At 42.2% G+C, this 19941-nt stretch overlaps 1 protein-coding gene across 3 annotated transcripts in view; it reads left to right on the top strand.

Moving 5' to 3' along the window:
• Positions 1-19941, top strand: part of LOC137424465 (ankyrin repeat domain-containing protein 26-like) — a 159893-nt gene that overhangs the window by 16399 nt on the left and 123553 nt on the right. For all 3 annotated transcript variants that reach the window (XM_078775498.1, XM_078775499.1, XM_078775500.1), the window contains exons 3-8: positions 2780-2897; positions 4758-4931; positions 9036-9142; positions 9579-9716; positions 15717-15838; positions 18448-18484. In XM_078775498.1, the coding sequence (XP_078631624.1) occupies positions 2780-2897; positions 4758-4931; positions 9036-9142; positions 9579-9716; positions 15717-15838; positions 18448-18484 (696 nt within the window). The remainder of the gene's footprint in view (positions 1-2779; positions 2898-4757; positions 4932-9035; positions 9143-9578; positions 9717-15716; positions 15839-18447; positions 18485-19941) is intronic.

Below are 19941 nucleotides of genomic sequence, written 5' to 3'. Positions count from 1 at the left end.
TTGAGGTGGAATGAGTTGGAGAGGAAATTGAGAAAAGCCTTTTAAATAGGAAGAAAAACAGCGTGTTGTAAAATACCACTGAGTAAAACACTGAAGGGGAAAGGTTATACATATTTAAATAATATTTAAACAGAACCGTGAACAATCTTATGTGCACAAAAATACCAACGGGGGGAGAGCCGAGAGGGACCACCACGAGTCACGTGAAGGGCAAACGGTGGATGGCAAGGAGTTAATGGGGGCGGGGCGAACAGCACACCTGGACAGAAAATACAGGATGAGTCAACAGTACACGTGGAGAAAGGAAAATAAATGTTTTTGGTTTTTTTTTTGTTTGTTTGGTTTTTGGGGGTTGGGGGGGGGGGGGGAGGTGGGGATTTAGAACGTTAGACAGAGTATTATGTTCGGGGTAGAAGGGAAAAAAACTAAGAGCCAAGCAAAACACGATTAAGATAACAAACACCGACGGGGGTACAACTACAAGGCCGCACACGAGGAGCAGAACACGATTAAATAATTACAAGTTACAGGAAATTCAAACCAAAAGTAACTATAATCAAAACAATAACGCATGGACGATAAAATAACGAGTTGAAATTTGACAATCTATCTGGGGAAATGGGGGAGAAACACGTGGTCGAAGAACGAACGACCGAACGAATAAGAATGAATAAACGAATGAGAACAGAGAAGGAAATGGTTTTTTTTGGATTTTTTTGAGTTGTGATTTACACAAGGAAGAGGGCTATGGGGTGAAAAGATTGGGAAAACAGAGAACGAAAGTTATTGGATCACAAAAACACGGACCGCTGAGAGAAAAACAAAGCCTCAAGGTTGTACAGTGTTCACTGTACAACTACAAGGCCTCAAAACACGACCCGAATTAACACGATTTTCAATACAGGTATGAAAGATTTGCACCGAAAATCTTCGTCGGGAGACAATATATACACCATAAAATAAATAGTTATAACGAAAATACAAATGGGAACAATTACTTAACTTCGATTTCGATGGATAGCATGGAGAGCTGAGAATAAACGAACCCTCGCCAGCAAGACCGGAAAAACCAATTCTTCATTGTACCAGAGGGTGCTTGAGGATAATGTGAGGCCATCTGTCGGAAAGTTGAAGCTCAACCGAAGGTGGACATTGCAACATGACAATGACCCTAAACTTACCAGTAAATCCACCAAGGAATGGCTGAAAAGAAAGAAATGGAGGGTTCTGGAATGGCCAAGTCAAAGCCCGGATCTAAATCCCATCGAGATGTTGTTGGGGATTTGAAACGAGCTGTGCATACAAGAAACCCCTCAAACATCACACAGCTGAAAGAATTCTGCATGGAGGAGAGGGCAAAAATTTCTCCCAGTCGATGTCAGAGACTGGTAGACAGTTATAAGAAATGCCTACTTGAGGTTGTTTCTGCCAAAGGGGGCAATACCACCTATTAGAGCCAAGGGTGTACGGTACTTACTTTTTCCACAGAAATAAATGGCATCTCTGTTAATTTTTTGTTGAATGAATTATTGCAAAGTCAATTTTTCATTGTTTTTTTGTTCAATTAGATCACCTTTATCTATAAAAAAAAAAAAAAAAAAAAACACATTTAGAGGCCATTTTTCCCCGCAAAGCGGGGGTTGGCCTTTTTTGGGGACCGTGGTTGTTGTTGTTTTTCGGTCCCCTTTTTGAAGCAATGTTTTACGGCCGGATGCCCTTCCTGCCGCCAACCCTTTTTGTCGCCTTTTACGACAAGCAGGGAATTACCAGTGAACTGGTACTCAATTAGCCGACCTCGGAAGGATGACAGGCTGAGTCAACCCCCTGGCGTTAATTCAGCGATCGACCGGGATTCGAACCCAGGATCCTGGGATCCTAAGCTGGCACCCTAGCCGCTAGCCCAACACCAGGCTGGTGTTGGGCTAGATATCTATAGATACTGTTTAGATAGATATGATATAGGATAATTATCTATAGATAATATATATGATATTTAGGCTAGATATCTATAGATAATCACCTTTATCTATAGATACTGTTTAAATGAAGATCAAATATTGATATGTCCACATATGTTAAGATTTTAAAAAACATTTCATGAGGTGTACTTACTTTTTCCACATGCGAAATTTGCATCTATGTTTATTTAAATTATACAATGGACTACAAAATGTAAATGTTTCATGATATTTGTTATATTATATCACCTTTATCTATCAATATTGTTGAAATGAAGATCAAATAACTATGTTGAAATATGTTGAAAAAGTCAAAACTTTACATGGGGTGTATTTACTTTTTCACGTGACTGTAGCACAATATCTCAAAAAGTTATGGATACATTATGACAAAACTGGTGGATGAGTTGGGTAGGTGACAAAAACAAACTGATTAGATTTTGGTTGACATCCGGATCCAGATCGGGCCTGTCAGTGGGGGATAAAACGTAAACTACTCAGGCTGGCGGAGGTATGCGCTGTACCGAGTGCCGTTCTACTTCGTAAAGTAACCTCATTTTCTTGGCATGAACCAATTGTGTATTTAAAGTTGTCGCATGCCAAATCGCTTTGTGCCGAGGGACATTGTAGAGGACATCAAATGATCTACACGATTCTTTGCGGTGGGCAGGCCACAATCAATAGAGCTGAGCCTGAAGAGTGCGGTCTTGTCTTGTGTGCATGCAAACCTCATACACTATGTATTATGCTATCAATTTCTGTGCTGCAACGGCAGGCAGCGAATCTCACTGACATGGTCCTGTTCTCTTGGTTTTCTGTAGGACACCGTTACACATGGCTTGTGTCAGTGGAAGAGCAGATGTCGTCACTTTCCTAATGGGAATAAAATCCATCGATGTAAATGCACGTGACAGCAACAATCGATCTGCTTTGTTTAAGGTATTCGGAGCATCATTAAAGTGCAAAGCCATTTTGAACAAAAGATATTTTTTCGATAGTTATATCTTCATGTGAATAATGTTCATGCTAAATTGCCAAACGTGCATGCTGTGGCATTCGAGTGCAAACCAGAGATCTGTGCGATTTTGGGGAAAACAACTTTAGTTAGTGAAACTGTCAACAGCTACTATCCAACATAAGTGAACAAGGTTATTTGTGTAATGAAATGATAGAATTCAGCATTTACTTTAAGCTTAGATGTGTGGCCTGCCTTTACATATACATCTTCCTCCAGAGATATACAGGAAACACAGCGAGACATATATTGGCAATAACACACTTTTTACTTTTTTTTCACTGTAAAGTGTAAATGATCGTTCAATTGGGGGTGGGATGTGGGGTCGTGGGAGGGGGGCCATAGGGGAGTCGATCTAAGATTTTTTTAATATTGAAGTTAACATGTATTATCAATTTGCTGGGCTGACTGATAGGATGGCCTAGAGGTCGTCACACTCGCCTCCAAACTGTCTAGCCTGGGTTTGAATCACGACCTGGGTATAAACGGTCATTCCTGTGTTTCAAAGGCAGGATGATTCATCAATGTGTATGCCGTCCCTCGGATGGGCGTTAAATTGGGCGTCCCGTCTGCCAACATTAGTTGGTGGACGTTAAATATCCCACGGTGTTCTTAGCGAAGAGTGGGCGAGATATCGTCGGCGCCCTAAACAAATTACAAATTCCTGCCTGCCCGAGCTTAGAGGGCATTTCATCAGCGACACAGCCGCACTCTCAGCCAATAATGCTACCCTGCAGCGTTGTGCTGCATATGAAAGAAGAAGAAGAGCAATGCATGATGCCATTTGTTACAGGGTCCTCCCCTATCCCCTGGTCTCTGTAAACCTCCGAACCCCGTGAGGGTCCCCGGCAGAAAAATATGTTATCCTTTGTTGAAATTAATCAAAAATGAAACTCTCAATGAAACCATCAAATGAAACAATCAAATCAATAATATAATGGAACCACACCAAGGGTTATGAACAAATATTATATTAAAAGCACACCAAAAAGCACCCTACAACAATGGGGGCAATCACCCCTGCAATCCAATCTTAAGATGGTAACCCAGCTCAGACTCATGGCACCCCCAGGGACTGAAGCAGAGCCCTTCTCAATGTCTCTAGCACACAACGGTGCTCCCGGCGTAGAGGCGATGGCGATGAGGCGGGAACGGAGATGTAGGTAAGGTGGGGACCGTCACGTGGTCCCAGCCAACCCCAATTGGCGGTGGAAAGAGGAATCCCCAAAGACGCTATCCAAACGTGCACCTACACCATGCAGTCGCGAACCGCACCGTATTCTTCAAAGGCCGCTGTCGCGCACCAACATCTGCGGCAAACCACCGGAGGGCTGGACCAGCGGACGTGACTAATCAAGGGTCCGCGAACGACGCGCGAGGTCCCCGAAATGGTGGTATCTTCTTACTCGGGTCGCAGCCTCTAGGCGAAGATTCTCCGGAATCTCCCACCTGTACCTGGCTTCACAGGCTTTTCCACGACACCAGCGGTATCGACGCTCACACGAGCTTCCTTTCCAGGACTCAAAGTTCCCTCTTCATGGACGCTCGACCAAGCTCGGTGCGGAGCTGTTCCCCAAAACGCCTCGTTTTTTCTCCGCCTTACGCGCTCCTCTTCCTCGCTCCCTTTTTCCTTCTGGGTAACCATCCGATTTCCGGCCACATTTTACCAGGAGTGCTTTTAAACCTTTTAACCACAATAACCCTTACTGAGAACCAACAATAAGAATAATACCAACAATAATTAGGGCCGAATCCGTAACACATTTTATTCTCTGTGTATCCAGGCTGTACAGTGCCAGCATGAGGCTTGTGCCTTTATGCTACTCGAGCATGGTGCCGATGCCAACATGGCTGATGATAATGGCAATACGGCGCTACACCTCACAGCACTTATTCCGAGCACCAGTGTTGCGATTTCCATGTTGCAACACAAGGCCAATATTGATGCACAAAACAAGGTAAAGTACTGTTTGTTTACTACAAAAACTGCACCCATTTTTTGTGTCATGGTAATATGGTTATGCATTATCTTGGCCAAGGTTTATGAGTCACTCTTTGATTGGCAGACTTTCTCTACTATATAACATTGCAAGATTGCCATCACAGTGCAAAGCAAAAACAAATTATTTCTTATTACTCTGCACATTGTAAGGATGGTGTAAAGAGTTTTTGATTTGTAAGGACTGTAGGAACATGTTTTGACATTACCATGACTAGTGAGATACCCGTGCCACGCACGGGTAGGAGGCCAGAAGCAAACAGGCAATGCAGATATGGCGAATGCTAAAGCATTAAACCAATAAATTCCACATTCCTGTAGCACCGTCATTCCTGTATTCAATCGCACATCAGACATGGACATCAAGTTCGTGAAGGACTTCCATGAAAAACGTATAGAAACGTCGATCGTTGGTCCGTGGCGAATCTGCATATGGCGATCCGTGGAGTTCACGTTTAGAAAGTAGAAACCATCACGGCATGTCGTCATTTACTTGAACTCAATATCTCTTTTTTTTCATTCCAAACAACATAACTCCAATCACAAATTAATCACAAAATAAACTTTTAACAACATTGTTAATGTTTCCATCATTGTAAAAACTACCAAGTCAACAGTTAAAAGGATATTGAGCCGATAGGTGTTACGGCCTTGGCAAGATCGGTGGAGACAGCGATCTGTTAGCGTATACACCACCCAAATAGCTAGGTGGCATTCTCTCATGTAGAGATTAAACTCACGTCATTTGAAATTTGGCCGAGGTCATTATTTACTTTTAATGATGTTTATATACGAATCAAAGAGAAGATAATTGGTTTTGGGTCGTCCTTTCTGCATATCTCGTGGGATTGTGAGTTGGAGAGATGACCGTGATGGCGGGGAGGGGGTTGGCATTCTTTAAAGCAGGGATTCAACCCATGTCCTTATAAAAGGTCTTTGTCCGAGGTCACCGAGTCCGATCTGTGCAGCGATCGGTGCAGCTGTGCAGCGATCGGTGCAGTCGTTCGTGTGGCTCCTGGGAAAATAACTATACGGGAGTCCAAACCTAAAAATGCTGGAGGCCAAAGCTGAAATTGGAAAAAGAATATACCCTATTTTACTTAAGGATTACAGCATTAGTTGTTGGACAGAGGGGGTGGGGGGGGGGTACTAATCGGGTGTGACACATGCACGCAGACTAGCAGCTGGGCGAATGGACTCGGCAGGAACGAACTAAGCGAACAGCTACCCGCATGCGCGCCTGTCCCTCTTTTCCTCCATCAAATTAATACGTATGCTAGTACCACATGCTGAGTGTGCTAATGCCACATGTTACCCATTGTGAACACTACTTCGATCCATCACAGTTATAATATTGTAGTTATTAACATACAAAACATTACTTGACGAAGTGTTCCCACATTATTCTGGGACACCCTGTCCAAGCAAAGATGTAGATTTTACTGAAGGATACCTTTGGTAATCACCCTTTGTACATGCTAACAATTACTATTGTGTCTGTAGTATGTTGAAAAATAAACTGTACTCTGTATGATCACTATTGGAACAAGCATTCTGAGTATTGCGCTGCAATACATGTCCCCTACCGGCAGTCTGTCGTCCGGAAAACTTGGGGAAATTACCAAGGGTTATTTACCCACAGGTTCTGAATCATTCCCAATCGCTAATTACCTCAGGACGGGCTCACCTGTGATTCGCACTCGGGACTTCGATTTATACACCTTGCAGACAGGTCAGCAGAAGCACGACAAAATAAGTTGTTGATAAAGAACCTTTCGAGTCACTAAATATCAGTAATTTATTATATTTTCCGGTTCACTATCAATGATCGATGTGTATGTATATATGTTACTCGGCTTGGCTCCACCCCTCCCAAAAGCGCGTGCTGTGTCGCACTTTTAATGTTCGCAGACGAGGCTGAGGGCGAGCGGTGCGGCTTGAGGAGAACTCTCGAATAAACCAGAGATATCCATTTTAAAAATATTTTCGTTTAATTAACGATGTCTGCCAAACCACGTGCCCTATCACAAATTTCAAAAGGACATTTTAGTAGACTGACATGCTGAACAGATCTGTGAAGTTTCCCCTCGATTGGGGTTAAAAAATGAGGGAGGGGTTCGGTTTTAAAGGTTCATGCTTAAAAACGTCATAACTCTGAAACCATGTGATGCATGTCGTAATGCTCGCTGACGTTGTTGTTCGTCATGGGTATGCGATTCTGCCTGCAAAGTTTGGCCTTGATCTGTTCAGCCGTTGCAGAGAAAAAGGAGTTTTCGTGTTTTCACGAAAAACAATATGGCGGTCGAACCACGTGACCTGTGACGTCATAATTACCATTAAAATATTCAATAGACCGAGTCCCCCCTACGGTGAAAATTTGATCTCAATCGGTCCTATTATTGCAGAGAAAATCTTTTTTAAAGGAAATTAAAACTTAAAATGGCACTGAGTTAAGATTCATCAGAATTATCAGAATTACCAAAGTTCAAAGTGCCATAACTTTGTCAAAAATGATCGAAACGTCGTGAAGTTCGAACTCGATCTGTAACTTATCATGAGGAAACCATGTGTCATTAGCATTAAGCTAATTCATTAGCATTAAGAGTTTAGAAAAAAAGTCCGGAAAACTGTTCTTTGCGTGACGGACTGACGGAGTGATGGCGTGCAAACCTATAGTCCCCTCCGGTGTACACCGGTAGGGGACTAATAAAAGGGAACAGTCGAAAGTTTGTGGCAGACTGCACTGCAGCTCTTTTGGCAGGCGAGTAAGCAAAGCACTGAATATGCATTGGCCTTTGAAATTCCTTTTGGGATCCAATGATTACACATTGCCATGTTCCTTGGAAATGCACGGAAGGCGATCGAATGAGTTGCTCCAACCCCTGTCAACTTGGCATTAATTATCCATTCCAATGAGTAAATCGTCGGCAGCGATGTGTTGAGGCAGGCGTCAGCGCACTATCTTGCATGAAGTGTTACCGCCCATGCCGTGATAACTGTGGGGACGGGCTGAGGGAAGGGGCCCGGCTCGCAAAAAAGCAACATATCATATTCATGGAGCATGTAAAAAAAAAAGAGAATTCACATTTGCATTTACGCGCACGAGTTATCGTAATATAATTGCACACAAGATGATGTCTGTGTGCTTTTCGGCAAGATAAGACGAGTTAGGAGTATGATGGATGCAGTTTTGTGCCTCCGCAGACGAAGTTGCCGGAGCCATTATGTTTTCATGTTGTCCTTCTAGCTGTCTGTCCGTCCGTCCGTAATAGGTTTTCGTTACCGCGATAACTTGAGAACGGCTGAAGGGATCTTAGTCAAACTTGTATAATGAGGTAAAAACGATGCAGGTGTGTATAATGAGGTGAAGATGAACTGATTAGATTTTGGGGTCACGAGGTCAGAGGTCATGTTTAGTTTAAATTATATTGCCACGCAAACTTGTGGACAAGTGATGGGATTTTGAACAAACTTTGTATCCGTATATATGATGCAAAGATGAACTCATTGGATTATGGCATCAAGAGGTCAAAGGTCATTGTAGGTAAAAATGTGATAACTTGTGAACAGCTGAAGGGATTTAAATCAAACTTGGTACAAGTATGTATAACGATGTAAACATGAACCGATTAAATTTTTGCGTTAAGAGGTCAAAGGTCATATTCGTTAAAATTCTGTTGCCGTGATAACTTGTGAACCAGTGATGGGACTTTTGCCCAAACCTGGTATAAGTATATATTATGATGCAACGATGAACTGAATATATTTTGGCGTCAAAGGTGAGGAGTGACGTGTTTTTGTGATGTTGGTGAGATCAGAGGTCATGTCAGGTAAAAATGTGAAACTTGAGAACAGCTGAATGGATTTAAATCAAACTTTGTACAAGTATGTATAATGATGTAATAATGTGGGCGGAGGCATATCGGTCGACGTCATGACGTCGAAGAGTGTCATTCTAGTGTGATACATTATTTTCGTGAATTTTTAAACTGTGTACCTGTTGAGTAGCTTTACATAATAAATATAATATATATGCATGTTTTACACATCTGTGTGTCTGCAGGATGGCAGTACCCCTCTGCACCTTGCTGTCATCGGAAAGCACTTTGATATATTTCAGCTGCTGCTCAATGAAAGGGCAAATGGGAACTTGAATGATAAAAAACAAAGGTGATCAATACATTTTTTGGGTTCATGGTTAATGAGGCATTTATTTCTGCACTGATTGGTGTGGGTTCGATTCCTGTGGCTGATCATTCTTGGAAACCCGGACTTCGCAAGTGTGGCGAGTATGCCAAAACTCCCTTCTACATGGGTTGAGGGAGGCCTTTGTCCTGCATTGTACTGAAATAGGCTGGAAAGAGACTTGGGGATTGGTGCGTAGTGTTGAACCTCAGGCAATGAGAATATCGACGACATTTGTTTCCTTGCTGCTGAGTGAACATATCTCTTACATATCTGTAAGACTATAATTATTGTAGAATTGTTACGATTTATTAAATGTTTTATTCTCATCCATTGCTTCATTTTGGATGTTTATGACATGTAGTCATGCAGCCCTGTTTGTGAAAGATTTATTTAAAAAATGGTGTGTGTGTGTTTTCAGGACCCCTTTAATGATTGCAGCAAGCGATGGTCACATCGACTTTGTTAAGGTTCTCTTAGGGCACAGGGTAGATATCAACATGAAAGATGGAAAGGGCATGACTGCTGAAGACCTAGCCGAAGTGAACGGACACCATGGGTGAGGTTCCACCTGTAGTTTGCCTACTTGCTTCATCATTATGCTTACAGTGCTCCAAGGTACAGTAAGAACGCCCTTCTGTGTTGCACGCTGCATTGCATTTTCAGATTACCCAGTGCATTTTATTTTTCATGTGTGAACAGTGTGAAGTGAAATTGAAAGTTTGCACGTGCTGTCCCAATACTTTGGATCACTTCGTGGATTTGGATTAATAGGCTGCTGACTCAACATGCGAGTCATTACCTGCACACGAAGGGAAAAGCAGGGTTAACTAATTATTGGTTCACTCTGTCTGTCTGTCCACAGACGTCAGTCTATGATCAAGGGACATCTTCATTTCAATTGAATGTTATATTTTGAACACTGTAAAACACAAATCGGAACACAAACCTGCAGTTTAGCAGTAATTTGGCTCTGAGTTTGGCAACATGTACGAAATATCATCCTGGTTGCACATGTGCAGAGAGGAGTAAAGTAATGTTTAAAGCGGCGAAGCCACTTCAATATTTGGCTATGTCCTTCCTTCCATCTGTCCATCCGTCCAACAAAAATGAAGAAGAACCTTTCTAACTTACTACCCTGTTTATTCCTGAAGGGTTTAATTATAAAGTGTAATTCGAGAGGGTTCTGAAGGGTTCGAAAGGGTATTTCTAATGGGTTGTAGAGGGCAATTCTAGTGGGTTCTAACTGGTAATTTGAAAGGGTTCCAAAGAGTAATTCCAATGGGGGTTGCTCGTTCCTAGGCTTTGCCTGTCATATTTAAAATGCCAAACTGAACCGCTTCCTTCGGACATGGGTGCGACAATTTTTTTCTCCTCGTCTGTCTGCCTGTCTGGCAGTCAAACAAAATTGAAATCATACCAATCAGGAAACTTATTGATTTTAGCGACATTATAAAGGACACAAATAACAGGCACAAACTAGAACGGCACTCAGTGGAGAGCATCCCTCCGCCTGGTGAACAGTTTACGTTTTGTATCTCAGAGTCGACCAGAAAATCACAATACAGAATTTATATAATGTAGAAACATTCTTCGATTCTTCCTTGTCACACACACAACTTGTCCAACAAGTTTCGTTCAAATCCGTCCATAACGTTTTGAGATATCCTGCTATGTATCATTTTTGGCCCTATCTCCCAATGGTAAAGAATCACTTAAAAAAATTAAATAATTCACATATCCGAATCCATATTCAGATCTTCACCAAAATCGAATCGATTTGTCCTTGTCAGACACCCAACCGGTCCACCAAATTTCGTCTGAATCTGTCCACAACTTTTTGAGATATCTTGTTCACAAACGGACAAACAAACAAACAGACAGACAGACAGGGGTGAAAACATAACCTCCATACACCTTTGGTGGTGGAGGTAATGACTAATATAACGTGTTAAACAAGCATTCTGAGTATTGCGCTGCAATACATGTCCCCTACCGGCAGTCTGTCGTCCGGAAAACTGTTGGGGAAATTACCAAGGGTTATTTATTTACCCACAGGTTCTGAATCGTTCCCAATCGCTAATTACCTCAGGATGGGCTCACCTGTGATTCGCACTCGGGACTTCGATTTATACACCTTGCAGACAGGTCAGCAGAAGCACGAGAAAATACGTTGTTGATAAAGAACCTTTCGAGTCGCTAAATATCAGTAATTTATTATATTTTCCGGTTCACGATCAATGATCGATGTGTATATATATGTTGCTCGGCCTGGCTCCGCCCCTCCCAAAAGCGCACGCTGTGTCGCGCTTTTGACGTTCGCAGACGAGGCTGAGGGCGCGCGGTGCGGCTTGAGGAGAACTCTAGAATAAACAGATGTCCATTTAAAAAAATATTTTCGTTTAATTAACGATACCTGCCAAACCACATGCCCTATTGCAAATTCCAAAAGGACATTTTAGTACACTGACATGCTGGACAGATCTGTGAAGTTTCCCCTCGATTGGATCAAAAATGACGGAGGAGCTCGGTTTTAAAGGTTCATGCTTAAAAACGTCATAACTCTGAAACCATGTGACGCATGACGTCATGCTCTTTTACTTTTTTGTTCGTCATGGGTATGCGATTCTGCCTGCAAAGTTTGGCCTCGATCTGTTCAGCCGTTGCAGAGAAAAAGGGTTTTTTGTGTTTTCACGAAAAGCAATATGGCGGCCGAACCACGTGACCTGTGACGTCATAATTACCATTAGAATATTCTACAGACCGAGTCCCCCCTACGGTGAAAATTTGATCTCAATCGGTCCTATTATTGCAGGGAAAATCTTTTTTAAAGGAAATTAAAACTTAAAATGGCACTGAGTTAAGGATCATCAGACTTATCAGAATTACCAAAGTTCAAAGTGCCATAACTTTGTAAAAAATGATCGAAACGTCGTGAAGTTCGAACTTGATCTGTATCTTATGATGAGGAAACCACGTGCCAAGTTTGAAATCATTAGCATTAAGAGCTTAGATAAAAAAAGTCCGGAAAACTGTTCTTTGCGTGACGGACTGACGGACTGACGGACTGACGGACTGACGGACTGACAGACTGACAGACTGACAGACTGACAGACTGACAGACTGACAGACTGACAGACTGACAGACAGACTGACTGACAGACTGACTGACAGACTGACTGACTGACGGACAGACAGCGTGCAAACCTATAGTCCCCTCCGGTGTACACCTAGGGGACTAATAAGGTGGTCGAAAAGATGGTGCATCAGTGGCGGTAAACCTCCGGATTTTTTTCTACAGCCTTTAAAACCTTTATTAGTCCCCTACCGATGTAAACCGGAGGTGACTATAGGTTTGCACGCCGTCTGTCAGTCCGTCAGTCTGTCCGTCCATCACGCAAAGAACAGTTTTCCGGACTTTTTTTCTAAACCCTTAATGCTAATGATTTCAAACTTGGCACATGGTTTCCTCATGATAACTTGCAGATAGAGTTCGAACCTCACGACGTTTAGATCATTTTTGACAAAGTTATAGCACTTTGAACTTTGGGAATTTTGATAATTCTGATGATCCTTAACTCAGTGCCATTTTAAGTTTTAATTTCCTTTAAAAACCAATTTCTCTGCAATAATAGGACCGATTGAGATCAAATTGTCACCATAGGAGGGACTCGGTCTGTAGAATATTTTAATGGTAATTTTGACGTCACAGGTCACGTGGTTCGGCCACCATATTGTTTTTCGTGAAAACGCAAAAACCCCTTTTTCTCTGCAACGGCTGAACAGATCGAGGCCAATCTTTGCAGGCAGAGTCGCATACCCATGACGAACAAAAAGGTGAGCGAGCATGACGTCATGCGTCACATGGTTTCAGAGTTATGACGTTTTTAAGCATGAACCTTTAAAACCGAACTCCTCCCTCATTTTTGATCCAATCGAGGGGAAACTTCACAGATCTGTTCAGCATATCGGTCTACTAAAATGTCCTTTTGGAATTTGCGATAGGGCACGTGGTTTGGCAGATATCGTTATTTAAACGGAATTTTTTTTTTTTAATGGATATCTCTTGTTTATTCCAGAGTTCTCCTCAAGCCGCACCACGTGCCCTCAGCCTCGTCTCGCGAACGTCAACAGCGCGACACAGCGCGTGCTTTCCGGAGGGGCGGAGCCAAACCGAGCAACATATATATATATATACACATCAATCATTGATCGTGAACCGGAAAATATAATAAATTACTGATATTTAGCGACTCGAAAGGTTCTTTATCAACAACTTATTTTCTCGTGCTTCTGCTGACCTGTCTGCAAGGTGTATAAATCGAAGTCCCGAGTGCGAATCACAGGTGAGCCCGTCCTGAGGTAATTTGCGATTGGGAACGATTCAGAACCTGTGGGTAAAGAACCCTTGGTAATTTCCCCAACAGTTTTCCGGACGACAGACTCCCGGTTGGGGACATGTATTGCAGCGCAATACTCAGAATGCTTGTTTCAATTGAATTATACTAGGGCATGCCCGTACTATATATATATCTAAAATTATATCCCTCCCCTCTATTTACATGAAATGGTTTGGTCCATGAAATGTTTTGGTTCATTCGAAACGCCAAAGCGAACGGCGAACGCTTTACATGAAATGGTTTGGGCCATGAAATGTTTTGGTCCATTCGCAACGCCAAAGCGAACGGCGAACGGCTTGCGAGTACAGTGACAATCCCCCCCCCCCCCCCCCTCTATTTACATGAAATGGTTTTAATTAGTTTTAAAACATAGTTTAACGCCAACATAGCGGCAACATAGTTTGCCAACGTGAAATAAATGAATACGCTCTCAAATGTGCCGTCCGAGGCAGAGTGTGTTCGCCACGTTCGGCACACGCGATAGCTCGCTGCTCTCTGATTGGTTGAATCGTTTTTTGGACATAGCTCGGTAAGTAATTGTCCGATTAATATGAAACCTTGAAAAGGCACATCCTCGGGTCCCCAGCAATATACCTGGCGAGTTTAAAGTATATCGGACCCGTGGTTGTCGAGAAACAGCGGTCACAGACAAACAAACAAACAAACAAACAAACACACATACAGAGATTACTGGAATTATAGATAGATACCTGAACACTGTAGAACACAAATTGCCTTCTTTCCACTTCCAAAAACCTCCAGTTTTATGCAATCTTGACCAATCAAATTTGCTGCTCAACTCTCGGCGTGCAGTGCTGCTCAACTCTCGGCGTACAGTGCTGCTCAACTCTCGGCGTACAGTGCTCTCGAGTTGAGCTGCTCAACTGCTCGGCATACAGTGCTGCTCAACTCTCCGTGTACAGTGCTGCTCAACTGCTCGGCGTACAGTGCTGCTCAACTCTCGGCATGCAGTGCTGCTCAACTCCCGGCATACAGTGCTGCTCAACTCCCGGCGTACAGTGCTGCTCAACTCTCGGCGTACAGTGCTGCTCAACTCTCAGAATCGGGAATATCGAGATTCAGACAAAATCATAGCTCACAGGAAATATTGATCGTGCTCAGAAACACAAAGCAAGATTTGAAAAGACCATTCCCAAGTCCTTTTTCTTAAGACTGCACAGTGTATGGGGTTCTATGAGCTCTCTAGTTACCTCCACCACCAAAGGTGGATGGAGGTTATGTTGTCTCCCCTGTTTATCTGTGAGTTGGATATCTCAAAAGGTTATGGACGGAATCATGCAAAACCGGGTGGACAGGTTGGTTGTGCAAAAATAACAAGCCAATTAGAATTTGGTTTGGTCCGGATGCAGATCCGGCTTATCGATTGGATGCAAAACATAAACTGTGTATGTGCTCCACCAAGTGGCGTTCCAGTTAACCTCACAGCAGGAGAGGGTATTGCAATTGGGTATGGTTGTCTGTCTGTCTGTCTGTCTGTTTGTTTGTCTGTTTGTCCACACAGAATAAATATTATTTTCTTGGCAACCGTTGGTCCAATTCACAGGAAATTTCCATCAGAGGTGCAACTCCACCTGTATAAGTTTTTAATGATAATTATGACGTTATAGGTCACGTGGTATGGGCGCCATCTTGGAAAAACCGCAAAAACTTTGCACCTCAATATCTCCGAAAGTGCCACATAGAAAAAATTGAGACACGGCTCATTGTAAAGAACTCTCCATGGGGAATAAAATATGTTAATGATGATGTCATAGGTACCTCCATGATGACGTCATAATTCTACAAGTACAAAACATCATCCGATCAAGATGAAATTGATTGAGCGTGAACTAGTGAAAAAAATTGATTAATATGACGTCATAGGTCACGTGGTTCGGCCGCCATATTTGTTTTAAAAACAAAATCCTTAAAAACCACTGAAAACACATCCTGTCGAGGGTCTGCAATCTCTGATTGCTCTTTCTTGTTTAAAATGTTTTGCCTTGATTGTAAATGTCGTTTAATTTTCACAGAGTGCTTATTTTGGTTCCAGAGAAGATGTATCATTCCTCTGAGTCAAACTCGGTTCCAGTGAACGAAATGGTTGTGGTTAGTCAGGTGTAAGTTAATCATTATCCTGTGTTCCATGTTTTTTGCAGCTGTGCCCATTTGATAAATGAGGAAAGAGTGAAATTGCATGGCTCTGTGTCTCCTTGTCATACCTGGAGTCCATCGCTTCCTCCATGCTCCATACAATTGCCCGGGCCTGCCTTGGACAAAGGTTCGGGATTGTGTTTATTTTTTGGGTGTTAATTTGCATTTAGTCTTTACCTCTGCCACCGAAGGGGGATGGAAGTTATGTTTTTTCACCCCTGTCTGCCTGTTTGTTTGTCTGTCTGTGAACAAGGTATCTCAAAAAGTTGTGGACAGATTTGGACCAAATTTGGCAGAGAGGTTGGGTTTGTGACGAGGAAGAATTGGTTAAATGTTGGTGAAGATCCAGATCCGGATCCGGCCAGTATATTTTTTAAAGTGATGCTTCACCATTGAGTGAGAGAGCTAAAACCGATATAGTATAGCAGAATATCTCAAAAAGTTATGGACGGATTTATACAAAACTTGGTGGACAGGCTGGGTGTGTGACACGGCCGAATCAATTCCATTTCGGTGAAGACCTGAATATGGATTCAGATATGAGAATTATTTAATTTTAAGTGATTCTTCACCATTGAGTAAACCACCTTTAGAGGCCATTTTTCCCCGCAAAGCGGGGGTTGGCCTTTTTCGGGAACCGTGGTTGTTGTTGTTTTTCGGTCCCCTTTTTGAAGCAATGTTTTACGGCCGGATGCCCTTCCTGACGCCAACCCTTTTTGCCGCCTTTAACGACAAACAGGAGGTGATATTCTTCACCATTGAGTGATAGGGCTAAAACCGATACATAGCACTATATCTCAAAACGTTATGTACGGATTTGGACGCAACTTTGTGGATCGATTGTGTGTGTGACAAAGAAGAATTGATTAGATTTTGGTGAAGATCTGATGATGGATTCGGATACGAGAATTATTTAATTTTCAAGTAATTCTTCACCATCGAGAGATCAGGCCAAAAGCGATTATATAGCAGGATATTTAAAAAAAAGTTAAGGACGCGTTATGCATAAACTTGGTGGACGAGTTGGATACAGTTGGTGATGAGAAGAAGCCGATTATATTTTGGTTCAGGTCCGAATCCAGATCTAGCCTATCAGTGGGATATAAAACATAAACTACTCAGTCTGGCGGAGGTATGTGCTCTACCGAGTGCTGTTCTAGTTACCCTCGCCTGAGGAGAGGGTATTGCATTTGAGTTTGTTACTTGCCGGTAAAGATTCCGGCAAGTATGTTGATCTGTTCGTTTGTTACTTGCCGGAAAAATTCCGGCAAGTATGTTGATCTGTTCGTTTGTTTGTCTGTCTGTCTGTCTGTTTGTCTGTTTGCAGCACGACGTCTACACCGTTGCACGTAGAATCGCCAAACTTTGCACACTTATTTGTCTTGCCTTCTAATATACTGTGCCCTAATGATGACGTCATCGGTCACGTCGTTCGGCCGCCATCTTGGAAAAACCGAAAAACTTAGCACCTCTATATCTCCGAAAGTGCTGAACAGAAAAAATTGTGACATGGCTCATTGTAAAGAACTCCCCATGGGGAATAAAATATGTTAATGATGACGTCATCGGTCACGTGGTTCGGCCGCCATCTTGGAAAAACCGAAAAACTTTGCACCTCCATATCTCCGAAAGTGCGGAATAGAAAAAATTGCGACATGGCTCATTGTAAAGAACTCTCCATGGGGCATAAAATATGTTAATGATGACATCATAATTCACGTGGTTCTGCCGCCATCTTGGAAAAACCGAAAAAATTTGCACCTCCATATCTCCGAAAGTGCTGAATAGAAAAAATTGAGACATGCTCATTGTAAAGAACTCTCCATGGTGAATAAAACATGTTAATGATGACGTCATATGTCACGTGGTTCGGCTGCCATATTATCCTAAATGACCGATAAATAAGTAAATTCCGGCAAGTCCTCGGTCTCTGACCAATTTTTTATGTTTGTTTGTCTGTCTGTTTGTTTGTCCACACAGAATAAATATGATTTTCTCTGCAACCATTGGTCCGATTGACAGGAAATTTACACCCTAGGTGCATCTCCACCTGTAAAAAAAATGTAAATGATAATTATTATGGCATAGGTCACGTGGTTCGGCCGCCATCTTGCAAAAACCGAAAAACTTTGCACCTCTATATATCCGAAAGCGCTGAATAGAAGAAATTGAGACATGGGTCTTTTTAAAGAACTCTCCAAGGGGAATAAAATATGTTAATGATGATGTGATGGGTGCCTCCATTATGACGTCATAATTCGACAAGTACAAAACTTCATCCGATCAAGATGAAATTTTTGGAGCATTGAGGAGAAAAAAAAAAGATGTCATCGGTCACGTGGTTTGGCCGCCATATTTGTTTCAACACAAAAGCCTTAAAATCATTGAAAACACATCCTGACGATGGTCTGCAATCTGCTCTGTCTTGTTCATATTGTTTTGTTGTTACAGGGGAAATAATTTGACAAAAATAATTACTTGATATAATATAACAACGGTGCACGGTTTAAATGTTCTTGGGGCGGTAAATACAGTACATCGTTTTAGTCTGAGTTTTGCCTTACCTGTTATATTGAGGAATTTCTGTACGATTACAATGACGTTGTGGTGTAGGTGTGACTGCTGTGGTGGCGCCGCGGTGGAGGTTCACGTGGCATGACGGCACTGGTGTGTTGATGCACATATTATGGCAGCATGAGTAAATTAAATGCTTCTGAATTTGTGTTTATCCATCAGGCACCGATGAACCTTCTCAAAGTGACACGTTGAGCAGGTGAGCTCACAAACACTGAATTTAGTCTGTGATATGCAGCCATTTGGTGAAGTTCGAAGGGTTCATGCTTTCCTTTTCGCCGATGATAATTACGATCTCATTTGGAAAGATCTGCATTTTGCAGAGGGTGATGTCACCCATTAAACATTGTTCTCGTGCTGCCAATTATTTATACTGGCTCAGGGATTATCCTGGAGGATTTTAGCAATGGGAGAAAATCTCCCTGTGTACAAAACAGACATTTTTTCCAAACACTATGGGATTATACAAAATTGTTTTGAGATAAAATTTTACTCGCGCTCATCAAATCTCATTATTCTCGGGGTATTAATTAAAAATAAATATGGTCAAGAAAACAAAGACTTGTGTGTTTCTTTCTGTATTCAAATAGACTATCTCACTCCCTGTGGCTTTTAATGCGGAAAGGATTAACCATGCCACAGATAAGTTTGACACATAAGTTGCCAGGAATTATCACATTTGATCACATTTATTAATACTGATTGAAAACATCAAAAGTCATGTTGTTTGATCACATGACTATGTCCGCCTCCCTGAAGATAGATTGTTATCATAAGACAAGAAACAATGTTCTTAATCTTAATCATATTTCAGCCAGTCTCCGAATTTAAGGACCCAGCTGTCTTGAAACGTTATTAAAGTTTTGCCGGAAGAAGCTGTCTGCATTGTGGCAGCCCTGGCCACTGTCCCGCTTTCGCCCTGCACATGGTCACTAGCTGGATCACCCTGGTTGTCAGTGTTAGAACTACTGCTGGTACCTATAAAGAATCGTTTTATACTTTGCCCATCAGGCTGTGGTTGCGGAGGTCTCTTTTTCGGCGGCATTTTCGGAAAAAGCATAATCCAGAAACTGCTGCAGACAAGCGAACACATGGTTGCCGAAAAGCCGTCGTTTAATGCCGCAAAACATTGTCACGGCTACCGTAAAGCGTGAAAGCGAAATTAAAATGGCTACGGTCTGTTTACAGTTTAGAATAGCTTCATCTTTGACAACTTCTAGACCTGACAAAAGCAGTAGTAAGTACACGATTTGAAACTGTTTCGCCTGAAAACTATTACCGCGACAACTGACACGCTCTATGCGATTTTTTTTTTATCGCTCTGGCCAAAATTGTATGCGATATTTTCCAACTTTATGCGAGAATATCGCTGAATCGCGGCCAAAATCAATCCCAGAGCCAGTTTGTGTTGTGTAAAAAGCAATAGAAAGTAATCTGTGATTGAGGAGTGATGCCTAGTTTTAGGGTGCAATAACCGTGGAATTTTTTGAGTGGCCAAATGATTCCACGTTAGCGATAATTTTGGACAGTGAGTTTCTCGTGCCTGGGTACAAAGGATCATGCAATCCAACTTTGTGTGGCCTGCATTTTGAGGAGGACACACTCACTTTTAGGTGCACACCATTCAGAAACTTTGGTCTTATCGATCCCATGCGA

This window comes from Myxine glutinosa, chromosome 4 (assembly GCF_964187855.1).
Source record: "Myxine glutinosa chromosome 4, kmMyxGlut1.1, whole genome shotgun sequence".
NCBI classification, from domain to species: Eukaryota; Metazoa; Chordata; class Myxini; order Myxiniformes; family Myxinidae; genus Myxine; species Myxine glutinosa.
Note: the sequence above shows the minus strand (reverse complement) of the source record. Positions and strands in the feature narration are given on the sequence as shown.